The sequence below is a fragment of the Phalangium opilio genome, unplaced genomic scaffold (assembly GCF_054372755.1).
Source record: "Phalangium opilio isolate 3A_F unplaced genomic scaffold, DU_Popi_V2 ptg000064l_1, whole genome shotgun sequence".
In the NCBI taxonomy this organism is placed as follows: Eukaryota; Metazoa; Arthropoda; class Arachnida; order Opiliones; family Phalangiidae; genus Phalangium; species Phalangium opilio.
The window spans coordinates 297,050-316,015 of NW_028324181.1; the positions used below are offsets into that span (position 1 = coordinate 297,050).

Sequence of the window (18,966 nt, forward strand, 5' to 3'; positions counted from 1 at the left end):
ATAACTCTCCTCTATTGCCTGCGCGGGTTTTGTTCAGTAACCTTCTCCCTTCAAAGTAGTCTATAAGAGCGCGTTTCTTTGTAATTTCAAGACCCGTGACACGCGAGATGTTTTACTGTTACTACATGTTCGTTTAGAATCACATTTTGGATCGAAACGCAAAAAGATCAGTGGCATCAAAACGGATGGCCACGGTTCATATATTATACAGGGTGTTTCTGAAAAGTCCGTCAGAAATTGTGGCGGGGTTGGTTTTTTGGGAGATTTTGAATAGAAAATGTTATGACATTTTCCCGACCGAACCACCATGTTCAAGTTATAATTGTAGTGTTTTACGGATGACTCTTTATTTAAGAACCCGAAAGACAATTCAAATCAAATTTAAGGGATCATCCGTAAAACACCCCAATCGTAACTTGGAAACTGTGTCCCTTTGGACAAAATATTATTGAATAATTTCGACTCGAAATCGTTGACAAAACACACCTATAGTATTTGACAGACCCTAAAAAGGGTTAAATCCAGGATCTAGAACAGGTAGTATTTAAAATAAGGATTAAGAATAGTAAAGGAATTAGATTTATATGGGAATAAATAATTTTAAAGTATATATGTATAAAACGAAGATTTATCATGTTACTCTACCAATAAATACCATACTAACTTATTTGCTTGAAAAAATCATAATTTCGAGATCAATTATTACCAGTGTTGTTCTGGAAACACCCTATTATTTGTATAAATAAACTTTTATTAGGTACGAAAGCTCAAAATTATTTAAATTGGAAGTAATAAATAAAGTAGTTTCACACTCACTAATTTTTTGAATTTGGATTACGCAAGATTCAGTAAAAACTCTGATTAAAATGAGCCAAAGAGTCAAATCACTTTTTTTACTTGTAATTTAAGTAAAATTGCCACTTGAATGCTATTCTCGTTATGTTTTTAAGGTAAACTGGAAAGATTAATATGTTCGGGAAATAAATTGGAGACCAAAGACTCTGCGACGTATCAAATTTCATTACTTTTTTCCATGCAGGAAAAACATTTAAAATTTCTTAATAGGGCCTTATTTGGGCTTATTAACTATTGAAAACTCAGAAACTACAACTAAAGGCCTAAAAATCGAGCCAATCGATAAAGCAACGGTGTGATTTAAGCTACAAACCAAGAATGTTTACAACGTTAATTTATGAATGAAAAGAGACCCTATTTCAGAGTAAAAATTTTTTGGTTTATTTAACACTTCAAAAAAGTACAGTTGAAAGTAGCACGCTTTGTGAAAAGAAATTTTTCGTCAGTCAAACAACATTTTCGAATACTTCACGTGTGCGGACATAGCTTTATACTAACAGAGGGAAACGTATTTGCTACTCGATTTCCCTGCTAAGAATGAACTAATCTTGTATTTTAATGCGAAACGAAAGTAATGAAAATATGAGGTAAAAAGAACAGTAAAATACCCATAGAACCATTTTTATACCGTTTAAAACTGATGTATTTACGTCAAAATCAACAACAAAACTATTACGTTGGCTTTATATTAAAAATTAACGTGCTTGGCCTAAATATAGATTTTTATTTATATACCTGAACTTCTCAAACTTTGTAAACTTATTTATCGAAACTTTTGCAATAGTTTTGGTAAGTTTCGATTTGGTATATTTAAATCAATTAATCAAATATAGTATGGTTGTTGAGCCATTTTACTTTTCCTTTATATTTGCGAAGATACTTAGTACACTTAAGACGAAACATATTTGACATGTTTTCGCCGATCTTATGAATAAAGGTAAAATTATTACTCAAGAAAAAATTATTTTTAAACACTCGCTTAAATGTGCATGGGTAATATCACTATTTAAGAAAAATATATGAAAAAAAAAAACATTTTTTAACCATTCACCTATCTTAGTAAATGTGCATGGGTAATATCACTATAATATCACTATTTAAGAAAAATATGAAAAAAGAACATTTTTTAACCATTCACCTATCTTAGTAAATGTGCATGGGTAATATCACTATTTAAGAAAAAATATGAAAAAAGAACATTTTTTAACCATTCACCTATCTTAGTAAATATGCATGGGTAATATCACTATAATATCACTATTGAAGAAAAAATATGAAAAAAGAACATTTTTTAGCCATTCACCTATCTTAGTAAATGTTTCTAAAATTTCGAAATAAACATTCTTAAGGAATAGATTAAATTGTATCTATGCAAAACCGAAATCTACAGCGCCTTTTATTCCTTCATCCATGTAATTTTTGAATTCATCATATGTCATGTGAACAGTTGGTAGATACAAAATCAAAGCACATGTGCTAGATTTTGGGTAATTATAAGCAGAATTTACAGCAGGAAGAAATTTTATGGCGGGATTTATACTAAATCCCATTGTAGGAATTTTGTCCGCTGCAGTGCTAAATATCAGTATGTCTTCAATAGATGACTTGGTTTCCTCATCTTCACAATCAAATACATAGTCCCTAAAAAATGCCATTGTTTGGCATTCCCTTTCGTAATTGTTACTTCCTTTTTCTGAGAAATGGGCGTCGGAAAACAGATTCAAGAATTCAAATGCGGTTAGTTTTTTATGAGATGAACAAAACAGTGGTAGAAATTTCAATGGATAAGACATCATTTTTTGGTGTACTTCAAGTGTTTCCAGTCCCTCAATAAAACGAACGCGTGGTTCGTTAAATCTGTACACTACGCAAAATCGAAGAACTTCTTTTAAGATAATATTTTTGTCTTCAATCTTCAAAAGAGGTCTCGTAGACCCAGAGAGAAATCTCATTTCAGAGAGCTCTTCCGCAGCCACTTGAGCTTCGATTAAATCCACACTATTATCCAATTTATACAGCTTCTCTCGTAATTCTTCGTCGCATACGTCTTTTATGGAAGGGCTTAGCTCCCCAATATTTCCAGTTATTGAATCATAAGTTAACTTTGAAAGACATGAAGGTCCCGGTCCACCGTGAACTAGAGAAATGGCGAACGCCATCCCAGCATAATAATATAGATCTGCTTCTATTGCACTGGAGTTGAATGCAAATTGTTTTTCGTTGTCATTATCGTCGAATACATGACTTTCAGTGAAAGCTTTGACGAGTAATCTTAAAAACTCTCGGGTCGGACCACCACCGTCTACTGCTCCTTCCTCGACGTTAAGGTAGTCAACAAAAGTAACGGTCATCTTTGAACTTGGGCTAAAGGTCTTACGCTTAAAAGCCCTAAGCGCGCATTCAATAACTTGGTTTCTGTTGATATTGAAGTAGGAGAGCCTTGACGTATTTATTTGTTTTTGAAGAGATTCGAGTATTTCAGAAATTGTTGGTTCGCCTGCTTCTGGGTTATAGGTCGACGATTGAGGTTGGAAAGTATTAGGCATTGTCGACGATTGAGGTCGCAAATAAGGCATTGTCGACGATTGAGGTTGCAAAGTATTAGGCAGTGTTGACGATTGAGGTCGCAAAGTATTAGGCAGTGTCGACGATTGAGGTCGCAAAGTATTAGGCTGTGTCGACGATTGAGGTCGCAAAGTATTAGGCAGTGTCGACGATTGAGGTCGCAAAGTATTAGGCTGTGTCGACGATTGAGGTCGCAAAGTATTAGGCTGTGTCGACGATTGAGGTTGCAAAGTATTAGGCAGTGTCGACGATTGAGGTTGCAAAGTATTAGGCAGTGTCATCGATTGAGGTTGCAAAGTATTAGGCAGTGTCATCGATTGAGGTTGCAAAGTATTAGGCAGTGTCATCGATTGAGGTTGCAAAGTATTAGGCTGCGTTAACGATTGAGGTTGCAAAGTATTAGGCTGCGTTAACGATTGAGGTTGCAAAGTATTAGGCTGCGTTAACGATTGAGGTTGCAAAGTATTAGGCTGCGTTAACGATTGAGGTTGCAAAGTATTAGGCTGCGTTAACGATTGAGGTTGCAAAGTATTAGGCTGCGTTAACGATTGAGGTTGCAAAGTATTAGGCTGCGTTAACGATTGAGGTTGCAAAGTATTAGGCTGCGTTAACGATTGAGGTTGCAAAGTATTAGGCTGCGTTAACGATTGAGGTTGCAAAGTATTAGGCTGCGTTAACGATTGAGGTTGCAAAGTATTAGGCTGCGTTAACGATTGAGGTTGCAAAGTATTAGGCTGCGTTAACGATTGAGGTTGCAAAGTATTAGGCAGTGTTAACGATTCAGCTGATGAAATACTGAGGAGGAACGATGATTGAGCTGTAGAGGAAGTACTAGGCCGGAACGACGATTGAGCTGAAGAACTACAAGGCTGGAACGACGATTGAGCTGAAGAAGTACTAGGCTGGAACGACGATTGAGCTGAAGAAGTACTAGGCTGGAACGACGATTGAGCTGAAGAAGTACTAGGCTGGAACGACGATTGAGCTGAAGAAGTACTAGGCTGGAACGACGATTGAGCTGAAGAAGTACTAGGCTGGAACGATGGCTCATTATCAAGGTACACTTCCATAGAGTCTTCTAAGTCTGGATTCTCTAATGAATCACAGTCGCTTTCTTCCGTATCGTTATCATTTGTGATAAAACCATCGAACTCGTCGCTAATCTTCGAGAGAGGTTTTATATACAATATTTTTGTTCCCAAAATAGTATAAATAGCTCTTCCATCCAACTCGTCGCCAGTCTTCACTACCATTTTAGCCAAATGGCCGCAGAATGAATGCCAAAATTCAAATCTAAAAAGAAAACTCCAATCAATAAACCACATCTGAACTAAAAGGAAAGTTATATTTCATGCGAACACTAAGTTTTTCGATCCAAAATTTAATGATCGTTTTATAAGCTAGTATGTTTTAGTTTAATATAATGTATTAAACTTTCTTCATTTAAAAAAATTGTTGTCGTTTTATGGTTTTTGAGTCGGCAAAGATCATAGCTCGATCTCTCCTCACACCCATAATCCCTCGCTACAGATTGAGGAATAAACTCTTTCCTTAAACAGATCACCGTTTGAACATGTTGAGCTTCGAGATTCTCATGAAGTAAAGGTTTAGTTAGAGACTTTAGGTAACTTAAAAATGGTCAATCTTAGACCCCTCTCCTCTCCCTCGTAACAAAAAAGTAACAATCGGAAAGACCTAAACCCTTAGTTACGTAACAAATACTTCTAACCCACAAGTAACCTTATGCTTGTTCAAAGCATTCCTAAAAATAAAGCGTGGTGTGAAGTAACATTTCTCTCTAGCAACATAAAATATAGAACTTTACCATACTTAAAATATGATTCTTCACCCAAAAATACTCGATGACCCTCCTTCCTTCTTTTAACAAATTGCGAATTCAAACCCCCTCCTCCCCCAGAAGCAGTAAATAAATTCAAAACCCCCTCCTCCCCCAGAAGCAGTAAGTAAATTCAAAACCCCCTCCTCCCCCAGAAGCAGTAAGTAAATTCAAAACCCCCTCCTCCCCCAGAAGCAGTAAGTAAATTCAAAACCCCCTCCTCCCCCAGAAGCAGTAAGTAAATTCAAACCCCCTCCTCCCCCAGAAGCAGTAAGTAAATTCAAACCCCCATCTTTCCCCAAGAGCAATTAGTAAATTCAAACCCCCATCTTCCCCCAAGAGCAATTAGTAAATTCAAAGCCCCATCTTCCCCCAAGAGCAATTAGTAAATTCAAAGCCCCATCTTCCCCCAAGAGCAATTAGTAAATTCAAAGCCCCATCTTCCCCCAAGAGCAATTAGTAAATTCAAACCCCCATCTTCCCCCAAGAGCAATTAGTAAATTCAAACCCCATCTTCCCACAAGAGCAATTAGTAACTTCAAACCCCCCCCTCTTCCCACATGAGCTTAATAACTTACTCGATTGAATCGTTCAGCAAACCAGAAAAGACCTCAAGAACTTCTTGGCGCAACTGAGTTTCGGTCCAACGCCTGTCCAAAACCATTGAGTCGATTACAAATCCTTTTGAGTGCATGATACTCTTCATTTGACCTTTGGGAGCAACTTTGATTGTGGGACTAGGTAAAAGGACCAATTGCTTTCGAAACTTTCCAGAATTCGTGTTTTTATTATTTGATGATGTTTTTTTCTTTGAGTTGGGTGTTTTGCACGGTTTTCTCCTGCTTCAAATGAATAAATTAGCGTATATTTTTAATATTTAAGTTCACAATCTAAAACACTGACAGCAAAACATATCCATTGACTCATGAAGCGTTCGGAAATAGAGCGATCGATATAAACTTTAAACGTAAATATTATTAAATTTATCAAATATGTCACATGGACATTTATAATAAAAACACTTAAGTTGTCTCCCTTAAGAGCGTGTTAACTTAGCAAAATGCTATAGGGTCAAACGAAATAAGAAAGCACAGAGCAGCTTAAATAAAAACTGCTACAAATAAACGATTAATTAACTATGCTCAGGTTCCAATAAAAGTTTTTTTTTTCTGTTCCCCAGTGTTGCCTGGCCATTGGTAAGTCATGAGTGAGAGAGGTTACTAGTTTATGTTCTCATAGTACTTTACTCACAGAGGGCCTTAAAACACTGCACTGAAGTTCATAAGCTGAGAGAGGGGGTGCGGATTTTCTGTGGCCCTTTTAGTGAAAACTATAAGAGTGCTGTCAGTTGTGACGTCAGAGCCAAGGTTAAACGTCACGAGCCTGCCTTTAGCAATGGGCGGCCATGACAGTTACGGTTTTTTCTTTATGGGAAAACAGCATGGGTGACGTCACACCGGCGCTTCTTACAGCACTCTATATAACGTACATCGATACAAATCACGTGACACGATTATAGTTTCACCGACCGAACACGTGGAAGGTTCAATTAACAACCCTATTTATGGACAACTTTAGATAAGTTGCACGACCTTCCTTTTCTTCCCCCCTCCCAATTTTAGACACTCCTATCATAAACAACAGAAGCATAATTGAAATTAAATTAGCCTTTATGGTACGGACTTTAGTTCAGGATAACTAGGTTGTTATTTTACCATAACAAACTTGCATTCTTAGGTGTACTTACAAACGTGGTTGGATAATCATGCAGTATCTAAGCATAATGCTATTTTTAAGTTATTTATACTTTTACACATCATGCACTGAAAGGGAGATTAGATTTTGCTGTCGGTGATATTTTAAACGGATACATACCTAGTGTTTACCATTTTACCAGTTGTTTTTGATAGGGAGTATTTAACCGGATTGTAAATTGCATTATTCTCAGTTTCAAGACACTCGCGTGGACGCGAATTGCGATGTTTAGGGGTTCGAAAAAGGACTTTCATTTCGGAATCGATGTCAAGCGTAGATGTAGATCTCCTTCCTTTATTGCCAAGGCTTGTTCGTGATTTCATATTTTCATTTAACGCTTTTCTCAACGCGTCGCTCCCGAGTTCGACTATTTTATTCATAGCCAATTTTACCTTATCATTATTGCTTTCATCACTAGACGACGAATCTTCCATTTTTTACAGCAAAAGTCCGAATCCAAACCAAAACTAGAAGGCCAAAATTCACCACCGACTAGCTGGAGCTCGCGAATTCGCGATTCTAAAATGTAAAGTTTTCAACATTCTAATACAGAGGCTTATAATTCCCATGGGAGCAAAGTGGGAGTTCCCATCAGAAGCCCCCTAACAGCTCGATTTTGGCAATGAATTTTTAAGGCGTATTTTCGATTCTTATCTGCCGAAAAAATTCCACTGGCTAAAATGGTCGTTGTAATTTTTTGTGACATCAGTGACTTTCGGGGGAAAAATATAAAAAAAATAGATACAGGCACAGGCTAGTAATTGTTTTTTATGCCGTTTTCAATGGATCAATATTAAAGAACCTATAAATTAAAGTTACTCCATTGAAAATGCCAATGGACAACGGCATTAAATTCGAATTTTTATAGGTATAGTTATGGTCACTTTAAAAAAATGTTACCATTTCGATTTTAGATGAAGAAACAATGTTCAACTCAACCGCAATTAAGTGTACAAAAATTGGGAGGTTTCGGAAAATATTCATCGCCAACACCCGTCACTGTATAAAATAATCGCTGATAGTAACTCCCTTATAATAAACTCCTGTCTAAACTCTAAGGGCTCGTTTTCATAGGCGCGAGTTGCGTGAAAATTTCGAGCATAAGCGGAAACGTTCGAAAAAAATACGTTACTGCGCGTATTCAAGCTCGTGAAGCGTGAGCGTTTTCGAATTTTCTAGCTTCTATGAAAACGAGCCTTAACACGAGTCATACCCTAGCCCGAGGTCACATGGTAATAAAACATATCGTCGCATTTATCGTGGGAAAATTTCAATCGCTCGTCGTCACTGGTTGAGCTTCTGAGTGCTCTTGGTTTTAAATATTAGGGAATATTTCTTAACCATCGAAAACTACTATAAATTATCGTGCACAAAAACTTTTCGTCCATTTGCTTGTTCTGGATATCATTCTCAAATCAAAGTAAATTTTGTCATATAAGATGCATTCAAATTAGTTTCTGTTAAAAATTACTGCTTGGAATTACAGCTCTACTAAATCTGCAGAAAATGCTTTTCTTTGTTTTTTCATGTTTTTTTCTTTATGCACGGTCAGAATTCTGATACCGAAATTAATCAAACAGCATGGCTGATATCCGTAACAGCATGAGAACATTTTATAAGTTCCCTGACACTGGTTCCGTGTTTCCCTAGCGATTAAACCTGTTAAGAACACACTATAATATACTTGTACAGGGTTGCCACAGGTGTTTCATTTCAAAATTCCCTGACTTTTCCAGGTACTGTGGCAACACTGTTGTAGCATTTTACCTTTATGATTATCCCATGTTTTCGTTTTATTGAATTTTAGGGTTGTAATAAAATTTAGTCGGCCCAAAGACGATTTAGCGTTTAGTGTCTATATAGACAGGAAACTTCCGGTTATCAATCTCTTTGAAAACCAGGGCAACGCCGGGTATCTTAGCTAGCAATCTATCTTTTCCCTTTACACACTTCATAAACTTAAGAAACCAACGTTTTGCTAAATAACTTTAAACAATGTAATATTATTTTCGGCTTTGTATTTGTGATCCTGTGAGCTAATTAAGAGTGAGAGCATCATTTGCTTTCCTTCGTGTAACACGCTTGAACAATGAATGCTTGATATTATTTGACACTATATTTTTTTGAGAATCCTAAAGTTCATTTAATTAATTTAATGGTATGAATATTCATGTGCGGCTTTGAATGATTCTATAACTCTTTACCACTACATAAATATCTCCGCTTGCTTTCTCACCGGACAGTTCCGTCTCTATGCTTCAGAATACAGCCCCTCTTTTTAAATGCGTCATATTTAAGGCTATAAACATGAATAAATACCACACCCATGAATATGGAACATTTCTATGATTTAAATTGTTGATAACAGTTTGGGGATTTATATAAATATATATGTATATTTTTTTACAGAAAAATATTCGATTATTTCGTAACTTTTATTATGGGTGATGTGGATCGATATGTAAATGAATTATACCATGCTTTCTCACAAGCAATGAGACTTCGATATACTCAAGACTATAATGTAATTGAAATCAATTACAGAAGAATTGAAGGTCATGGAAGAATACTCGCGGCAATGATTAGTGTGCTTCAAGAAAATAGCAACGGCGATCTTGATTACTTAATTTCGATTTTAACTGATGTATATAACGGTGTATCATCTCTAGTTAATGAGTTTGAAGAAAAACTTAATGCTCAAAGTTCAGTGAACGATCCATATATCTGCCCTATATTACATACCGGTTCCGTTGGCCATCCTCGATATGATGTGTCAAGACAAGATATTGAATATTGTAGAAATCACTTGGGATTGTCGTGGGTTCGAACAGCAGCTTTTTTGGGAATAAACGTGAGAACTTTATTTCGACATCGCCGTCGCTTAGGAATTTTTGAGAATGAAGATCGTCTTTCAAACGAGCAGCTTGATAGTCATATTTTAACCATATTAACGAGAAATAGTAACGTTGGTGAAACTTACGTAATGGGAGGACTACGAAGTTTGAGATTTACAGTGCCAAGATGGCGTGTTAGGGAAAGACTCAATATTCTTGACCCTGTGGGAAGAGCTCTAAGAAGACGATATCCCATACTCCGAAGAGTCTACAATGTTCGCTGTGCTAATGCTTTGTGGTAATATCTAATTAATTAAATTATTTTCAACACATAGAACTGACTAATGTGTGGAAAAATATGTATCTCAGATAATTTTGTGAGCACTTACTGTCGCAAATGGTAGCATAGAATACACCGATTTGTTTTTGCTTTACAGTCCTTTATCCAGGGAAAATTTTAAAATATGATATTCTCTTATCGCATGAAAAAGCTTCAAGTTAAAATTGTAATACAACTCATCAGACTACAAACGCGATTCCTCGTAAGAAACAAGGTTATTAAGGGACGGGAGGAATGAAATGTAATCTATCACTGGTAATACATACTTTTTTATCGATTATTCAACTAAAAATATGACTTGCTTACATAGTAAAACCTACAGCAGTATTTAAAAATTATTTTAAAAATCAAAATTCCGTAACGATCGATGTCGATTTCAAATTACCCCGGGATGTGATCATGAATCAATAGTTTTTATTTTTCTTCCTTTATATATTATTTAGATTATTATTTAAAAATGGAGAACGATTTTAATTTTTTAATATTCCAAATTAAATTGGAACTATAGTTGCTAACAATTAATAAGGCAACGTTAGGTAGAACCTGGAGAAACACACTTTTGAAATAGGTTCTCTTAATTGGACCAAAGCGGGAAAGTTCTATTTCAGGATAATTTCTCTCATTTCATAATTTTTGAAAAAAATGGATTTACCATTCTTTGTTTGTTCATTAATTTTTTCTAAAGTTATTTACAATTTTAATGGATTTTTCAAAACTATTAAATTTGAGAGATATATATATTTGAAGGACTGCAAAGCAAAACTCCTTTTGAGTAATAACTAATAACAGGAGTTTAGTTTTACTTATACTCTTATACTGTGTCCGGCGTTGGCGATGAATATTTTTCAAAAGCGCCCTTTTTCTACAATTTGGGTTGAAAATAGTGTCCACCTTTAAAATTGAGAGGTGATGAGATTAGAGAGGGTGAATTGTTTTATGGGGTATTTACGTCACCATAACTGTATCCTATTAAAATCCGAATTTAAAAAGCATCACTGGCCTATGCCTGTATAAATGTTTCTACCAGAATGATGTTTCCCCGTCACCCTAGCTGCTTTCTCACAGGCTCCCACAAAAATGACGTCCCTTATGCTTTTAGCTAGGGCAAATTTTTATTTATTTTTTCTTCGGCAAAGAAGAATCGACAATTCCTCGTAATTGCGTTGCATTCGCAGTGATTGAAAATTTTATCGCCAACGCTAAACTGGAAGACGCTTCTGATGTGAACTTCATTTAGTCTGGCGGATAGCTGAAAAAATCGTGCACTTTCTCAAGAAGGCATGAAATTGTAAACTCACCTAACATAATTTTAGGAAGCACCCCTCGAGATTCGCCGCCTTCGAGCTACAGAGAAAAACAGGAACAAATAGATTTTTCAACTTGGAATCTTTAACAGGCCATTTTCTGGGTCTTTCTGCTTGACGTAAATGGGAGGTCTAGAAATCGTCACCTCTGACGTCATGCACCATGTATTTGAACTTACAAACCACGTGATATTGGCATCGCGATTCCCGCGACCTATGAGCGCCAAACCCTAATGTTAACAAATTCTCTTTGCGTGTGCTGGACTTTTTTGTTTGAGCTACTTTTTTACTATTATTTTTTGTTTTTAATGACTTGATATATATTGACAACAGAAGTTTTTTGGTATAAGCGTATGAGTTATTTAGATTCGTTGCGAGAGGCTTTATTTTGTTGATTGATTAGGTGAATTTTTTCCTGTGGTTTTCTTAATTTCCTTTTGTTCTTATACATGTGAACAGCCAATGAAACGCAAGGAGGGAGGCGCGGGCTGTTAAACAAAGTTTTAAGCCCATCCCCTTACATTCAATCAGTAATTCGTATGGGGTCTATGGATTCTTAAAGATTCCAAGTAGAAAAATCTATGTATTCCTGATACACGACATTTTCTCTGTAGCTCGAAGTCGGCGAATCTCGAGGGGTGCTCCCTAAAATTATGTTAGGTGAGTTTTCAATTTCACGGCCGCTTTGACGGCTTGTCACGGCTGTGACAAAGAGATACGGAATGCATCCAATCTTTAATTGACTTAATATACTTCAAAATCTCTTTATACCAAGTTTCGTGCCTTCTTAAAAAGTGCATGATTTTATTGAATCCTCCAGACTAATTACGAGCTAAAAGCTTTTACAAATAATTATGTGACCTATGCGGAAATGTTTTACATTCGCAATATTTTGTAGTAGTTCACTTTTTAAATATTACCATTACTAGGCCTATATGATGGTAATATTTTATCATTGTGTTCGACGTGCGAGGTTGCTTCGTCGATTTTTTTGTAAATTATCATAATGAAGGATAAATTTTCCAGGCATATGGACGGCAACCACAAATTAATTACGTGGAGGATAGTTTTTCACGGGTGTATTGACGGATTCAGCAGACGAATTGTTTATTTAGAATGCCGCACAAATAACCGCGCAACGACTGTACTCAATCTCTTCCAAAGAGGTGTTCAAGAACTCGGTCTTCCATTAAGGGTTCGGGGAGATAAAGGCACTGAGAATGTGGAAGTTGCACGATTTATGTTAAGGTCTCGCGGTTTGGGAAGAGGAAGTTATATTACTGGCCTGTCTGTCCACAACCAAAGAATTGAAAGACTTTGGAGAGAAGTAAATCGTCTGATATCGTCATATTACAGAGGAATCTTTATGTTTATGGAAGATGAAGGAATATTGGATCCGAGTAATGAAACGCATATATTTGCTCTTCACTTCATCTTCCTACCAAGGATAGAAGATTCGTGTGAACAACTGCGAAATTCTTGGAATTTCCACTCGCTGAGAACCGAAAACAATTATTCCCCGTTGCAACTCTGGACAATGTCTAGATTGGATCACGAACATATATTAACCGAAAACCAACTGTATTTGGAACAACTAGATATGTACGGCCTGGAAGAATCCGAATCGGTCCCGCTTGAAACAGGCAACAACGTCGTTGTCGAAGATTGCTATTTCAATCCCGGAAATCTTTTTCTCCAGCTACTAACAAATGCATTCAATCCTGTAGCTGATGATGGCAATCATGGTATTAATATGTATCGCAATGCTCTTGAATTATTGGTTGAACACGGGTTTTTAAATTCAAATGATTAGATATGCTTTTCTCGTTACCAAACCTTTATGTAGTATATTTAATAATCACATATTGTGAAAGCTTATAATCAAACGTTCTTTTGTGTTTTTTGGACTTAATGTAGTTTTTATTCACACTTGAATATATTTTAGAACAATGTTAATGTCGTCTCAATACTGCGCGTTACTTCCTCCAAATTTCGAAATCCATTCACACTTGAATGTTTTTTAGAAGAATGTTAATGTCGTCTCAATGCTGCGCGTTACTTCCTCCAAATTTCGAAATTTTTAATGGCAAATACTTACGAGAAAAAAGTATTTAGTTTTATAATTGATCTATCCCTTGAGTCACTGATATCTTGTTTCACGAGAATTTTAAGGGAAATTATTGTGGAATCATGTGGCGAAACTACTCTCAAGATCAGGTGTGATAGTAAGCCCTAGTAAGGAATTCGATACCTCTTATAGTGCTATAATTATGTAGAAATTCGCATTTGAAATTAGTTAAAATAGTCATCTTTAGTACTAGTCATTGGGATCTTGTAAGTATTGTAATCGGGATTCTGTCTCATAGTATAGAGTGAAAGACAAATTTAATGTTACTTCAAATTAAATATGATCATCCATAAAGTTTGAAGTTTTGTACCAAAATTGATAATGTTGTTTATAATTCATATAAAGTAGCCCTACCTCCCAATCATCACACTTCAGAAGCTCGAAGTCACCTTTCCTCTCTTCAATTGAATATCGTTATTGTCAATTGAAATTAAACTAAATTATTAAAATTACGGAACCAGTGTCACCAAGCTCAAAAGGTGAGCACAATCCACCTTTGACTGTAAAAAAGGGATTACACCAGAAGCCTATAATTAAACCTCCTTCGGAGGGAAGCCTCTATCAAGTCATAGACGCCACGCTAAAAATCTGAAACGTCTTGGCAAGGATGATAGGGGGGTGGATACGAATTCTGAGAAAAAAATACGCGCCGTAACTTCGGACGCGATTGGGTCTGGCGGGACGCTAAAAATGGGGGAGGAATTCTCGGGACGAAATGCAGGTGGGCTACATCAGAACTAGACCCTATTTAGCGCCATCGTCTTGGCCTAATTTTGCATACATATGCCAAAGTTATTTTAAACTTTTTTCTCATAAATAAAACTTGCAACTGATACGCTAAATTTTATATAGAGTTAATATTTAATAAATATTTCTTCGAAATTGTTCCAAAACTAATAGTGTACGTAGATGACGCTGCAATAGGGAAACGCCGGTAGGGCTTTATTTGAACGCACTAAACTAATTTGAATTTCCGAGATATTTCCTCGTTGTTTCACTATGCAGATTGGCCTTATGATTAGTAGAAGAATCGATTAAAAAACTACTTCATTTTACTATTCACCCTCCCTTTAAGAAGTTGTATTCGAAAAACTGTTGCCGAGGAGGGGGGAGATTAGAGATGATATGCATTAATTCTTCGCTCACTCGCCTATGCTCACGCACCTTGGAATTTTTAAAATTTACAATAGACCCTTTAAAAAAGGAGGGGGCGCAAAATCATCTACTTGAATTAGAGTTGATACGGAACATCCGGGCGGTATGTGGACGCAAAGACCTTATAGATAGGGCTTCAAATTTTGCAGTCCACCAAACTCCTTTTATTTGAAGTCATATCTAACGTCCTTGGAACTGGAACCACACACCGGGTGTTCCGTCTGAAGGCAACAAGGTGGTCTAACTCTGGACTATTTTTCCCCAAACTTTTAAAAAGGGGCTATAACGCGTAGAGAATCTGATGTGCCATAAAATTACAGTAAGGCTCATTTTTCTGCTTGTGGATTGTGGTTTTTAAAATTTGAGAATCGTTTGATAGAATTTTTCAAGCTTAGGGAAGGAAACTTTTCAAGCTTGGAGAAAGAAATTTTCAAGCTTAGAGAAAGAAATCTTGAAGCTTAGAGAATGAAATTTTCAAGCTTGGAGAAAGAAATTTTCAAGCTTAGAGAAAGAAATTTTCAAGCTTAGAGAAAGAAATTTTGAAGCTTAGAGAAAGAAGTTTTCAAGCTTAGAGAAAGAAATTTTGAAGCTTAGAGAAAGAAGTTTTCAAGCTTAGAGAAAGAAGTTTTCAAGCTTAGAGAAGGAAATTTTTCAAACAAAGAGAAAGAAAATATTTCAAGCTTATAGAAGAGTCAATTTCAACCTTAATAACGGTAAAATTAACCGTATAAAAACTTACTTTTAACTTATAGGATAGTTTTAAACATCTTACAGATAAATTTCATCCTTATAGAAAGTCATTTTCTTACTTTAGGAAAGAGTTTTAGGCTTAGGAAAAGTGGTTAATAACCTTAATGAAATAGCTTTGACGTTATTGTAAATTAATATCAAGCTTAAAGAAAGCGTTTTTTAAACTTAAAGAAAGAGTGCATACTTCTATAGAAAATAAATTTTCAATAATTGTGTCCTGAATGGCGTGCCATATGGGACTCTCGCTTTTATTATGATTTTAAAAGAAATATACTATCTGAAGGGCTGATGGAGTCCACCAAATACAAAATGATTTCAGTCAGAAGTCTTTGACTTATATATATATATATTTTTAAATCCAATCATTGATAGCTAACTCTGGCTTTTTTATTTTTCCGTATAGCGGAAACTTTTCCGAAAATTAACAACAATATTAAAACATCGGTAGTGCGGTGCTATATTGACGATAGGGAATGAATTGCTCTTATTTGCACAAAAAACGCCAAAAATAGTTGGCTTAGATACACTAGAGACTAGAAGGCATTCTCAAGCTTCCCTACGCTGTCGAGAGAGAATAGGCTTTTCCCATAGTAGCGTGCTTACTTCTGGAAGCTTCTCTCTCGTGCGCCCGCGCCAAGGTTCTAACTTCTTCTATAATATAAGGCCATGTTTTCTTCCCATAGACCCTAACACAGTCAAAGGCAGGATACTGTCATTACTCTATTCCATTGGCGGAGTTGGGACCAATGCAAATAAGCAGGTTTTTTTTCTAAATTAATATAGGTATAGAGAGTGGAATTTGCTCGGATAGGGAAAAAACATCAGACGTCATTTTATACCTCTACTGGGGGAGCGTTTGTAGTTGAGATACTGAAATTCCACCGTAAGAGGGATGACACCGAGGTTAGAGGTATAAGCCTATGACGTTGTAAGGACGGGTTTTTCCACCCCCAATTTATTGTAAATTACGTAGCAAGTTAATCTTTATAATGTTATGGGTTTTCAAAACATTCAAACATGTTTTTTATTTTGAAAATATTTTTAAAATGACATGGCCTTTACTTATAAAAAAATTTGAAATATTTACCAAAAGCCAAAAGTTTGTATCCCTCTTTTCTTCAAGATTCTTATCTACTGCTTGAAATGGCTTTTTATTATTGCACCAAACCAGTTACTTTTAGAGTGTGTCAGAAAACAGAAGTATAATCAGTATTTAGGTATAAATATTAGGGTATTTATTAAAGCATAGTACCGTAGTCGATGTTTCATTACGCTAAAATAAAATAATAACTTCATTTAAAATTTTGCCAAAAGCTGTTACATATAAATTTATTTAAGACCTAAAAACAATATCAGAATGAGCGGAAGTTGAAGTAAAAAGAGATATCGGGAGTATTTAAGGGCTGACTCTAAAAGTATAACAAAAAGATCTCGAACACGAAATAAAAATAAATACGGAACTTACAAAGATAAAAATTCTGACGAAAAACTCGGACCCGAGAATGAAAACCTTAATTTTTTAAATTTAAGCTCTGAATCTGATTCTGATAATAGTGATAACTCGAACGAAATTTACAATGACAATGACACTAATTCAGAAGAGTCACAACCAAATAATAGGAACAATACACCTTGGTATGTCTGCTTATATAACAACCACTAAAAGCTTTCAATAAACCAAATTAATTATTTATGTTAGGGATGCGGAGTCTGATGTGGAAAGTAGTCCATATAATTCTACCTGTAAACAAGAGGATAGCGACTCCATTAGGAAAAATCAAGGGTGTAAAGGATTGGTAAGAAAGTATAATTAGGTTTTTAGTCGACCACAATTTACTGCACACCCCTACATAATTGTAATCGTAGGACGAGCAACTGTATGACGGGGCGCTCTTAACCAAAAAGGAGAGCATGACGTTAATTATGGCACATATTTTACGTTATCATACTTCAGAGGAAGCCACTGCCAGCTTACCACAAAATTCAAACACCAACTTCCCCACGACCAAATATCTTTTCCATAAATATTTTGAGAGCCCGAAACATTTGATGAAACCATACTTTTACTGTAAAACTACCAACTGCAATTGCAATTATCTTGGACCGGAGATACACGATCAAGCTGAATTGTCATGTGATATTTGCCACTTATCACATGGCGTGGATTCCATGTTAAAAGAATGTCATTACTTCATAGTGTTCGACATTGAATTTCAAATTAGAAACTTGCTTGAGGTAAACAGCCCAGATCTATCAAAAAACAAAATTTTTTTTGATGTATCTGATATTACTATGTCATCAAAATATCGAAATATTAATATGAATGATTTCGACATCTCAATAACATGGAACACTGACGGAGTTCCTGTGTTCGAGTCCTCTAAATTTGCTATCTGGCCACTTCAATTTACCCTTAATGAATTACCGGTAGGAACGAGATTTCGCAACACGCTGTGCGCCAGCCTTTGGTTTGGAGAAAAAAAGCCTTCAATGAATTGTTTTCTGAAACCGTTCACCGAAATTTTAAACACACTCGCTTCGGAAGGAATCGTCTGGAAAAATAAAGAAGGAAAAACCTTAAGGTCGAGGGTTTTTCCAGGCCCTTGCAGTGTCGACACTATAGCTCGTTGCGCGATTCTTAACATAACGCAGTTTAATGGCGAATTTGGCTGTACATGGTGTAATTGTAGAAAAAGCCAAAGGCCATATTCGTGCGTATCCGTTCAATAATTATGAAGATGTTGAATCCAGAACTCACTCGTCATTTCTAAGAGATGTTAAAATTTCAGTTGATACCAAAGAGATAATTAAAGGCGTCAAGGGGCCTTCTGTTTTGCTTAAATTAAAAAAATTTGATGTTGTGGAAAATGTAACAGTAGACTATAGAGAGTAAGAAAATCATAATGATAATTAGTCATTAAAATTAATGGATGATTTTTATTTGTGATTAGAACAACTTCAAATTACGACCCAACAACGGTTCATGGAGAAATTAATGAATCATCTTCCAGTTGTCAAGGGAATGAAACTGTGAGTGCTAGCTCCAAATATATTTGATTATGTAATCTTCTAATATACTAAAACAATTCCAAAATTACTGTATAGTTTATACTTGAAAGCAAGGGGCAAGACTACCTTGTAGAAATACCCAATTTTCAGGAGGAAATAATAGAAATGGATGACAGCTCAAATCTTGACGATAACGGTCCAAAAGAAAATATGCCTAGCACCAGTTCTAAATTAACAGAATATGAGGAAAGTCAAAATGAATTAAAGAGACAGTCAAAAGAAACACCAACATTAAAGTCCTACAAGAAAGTAAAAAAAAAGAACAGCTTCTAAAAATTCACTAAATGAAGATGATTTATTGAAAGAGATGTGTCTGATTAATAGGTAAATACCTAATAGTTATTTTAAACCGATTGTTTACATTTCGGTGTGAC

At 35.7% G+C, this 18,966-nt stretch overlaps 2 protein-coding genes across 3 annotated transcripts; one reads left to right on the forward strand and one right to left on the reverse strand.

Moving 5' to 3' along the window:
• Nucleotides 1-1,673: 1,673 nt before the first annotated feature.
• Nucleotides 1,674-7,596, reverse strand: LOC149662022 (uncharacterized). Of its 2 annotated transcripts, none has more exons than XM_089842395.1 (3): nucleotides 7,133-7,596; nucleotides 5,836-6,096; nucleotides 1,674-4,713 (listed from the first exon to the last, which is right to left on the reverse strand). In XM_089842395.1, the coding sequence occupies exons 1-3, from the start codon at nucleotides 7,444-7,446 to the stop codon at nucleotides 2,223-2,225; spliced, it is 3,066 nt and encodes a 1,021-aa protein (XP_089698521.1). In that variant the 5' UTR covers nucleotides 7,447-7,596; the 3' UTR covers nucleotides 1,674-2,222. The 2 variants fall into 2 exon arrangements, with proteins under 2 accessions (XP_089698521.1, XP_089698520.1); XM_089842394.1 differs by having other exon boundaries at nucleotides 5,836-6,099.
• A 1,790-nt stretch (nucleotides 7,597-9,386) lies between these two features.
• Nucleotides 9,387-13,445, forward strand: LOC149662023 (uncharacterized). Its single transcript, XM_089842402.1, has 2 exons — nucleotides 9,387-10,144; nucleotides 12,517-13,445. Exons 1-2 carry the CDS (start codon nucleotides 9,453-9,455, stop codon nucleotides 13,301-13,303), a joined length of 1,479 nt encoding a protein of 492 aa, XP_089698528.1. The 5' UTR covers nucleotides 9,387-9,452; the 3' UTR covers nucleotides 13,304-13,445.
• The last annotated feature ends 5,521 nt before the right edge of the window (nucleotides 13,446-18,966 follow it).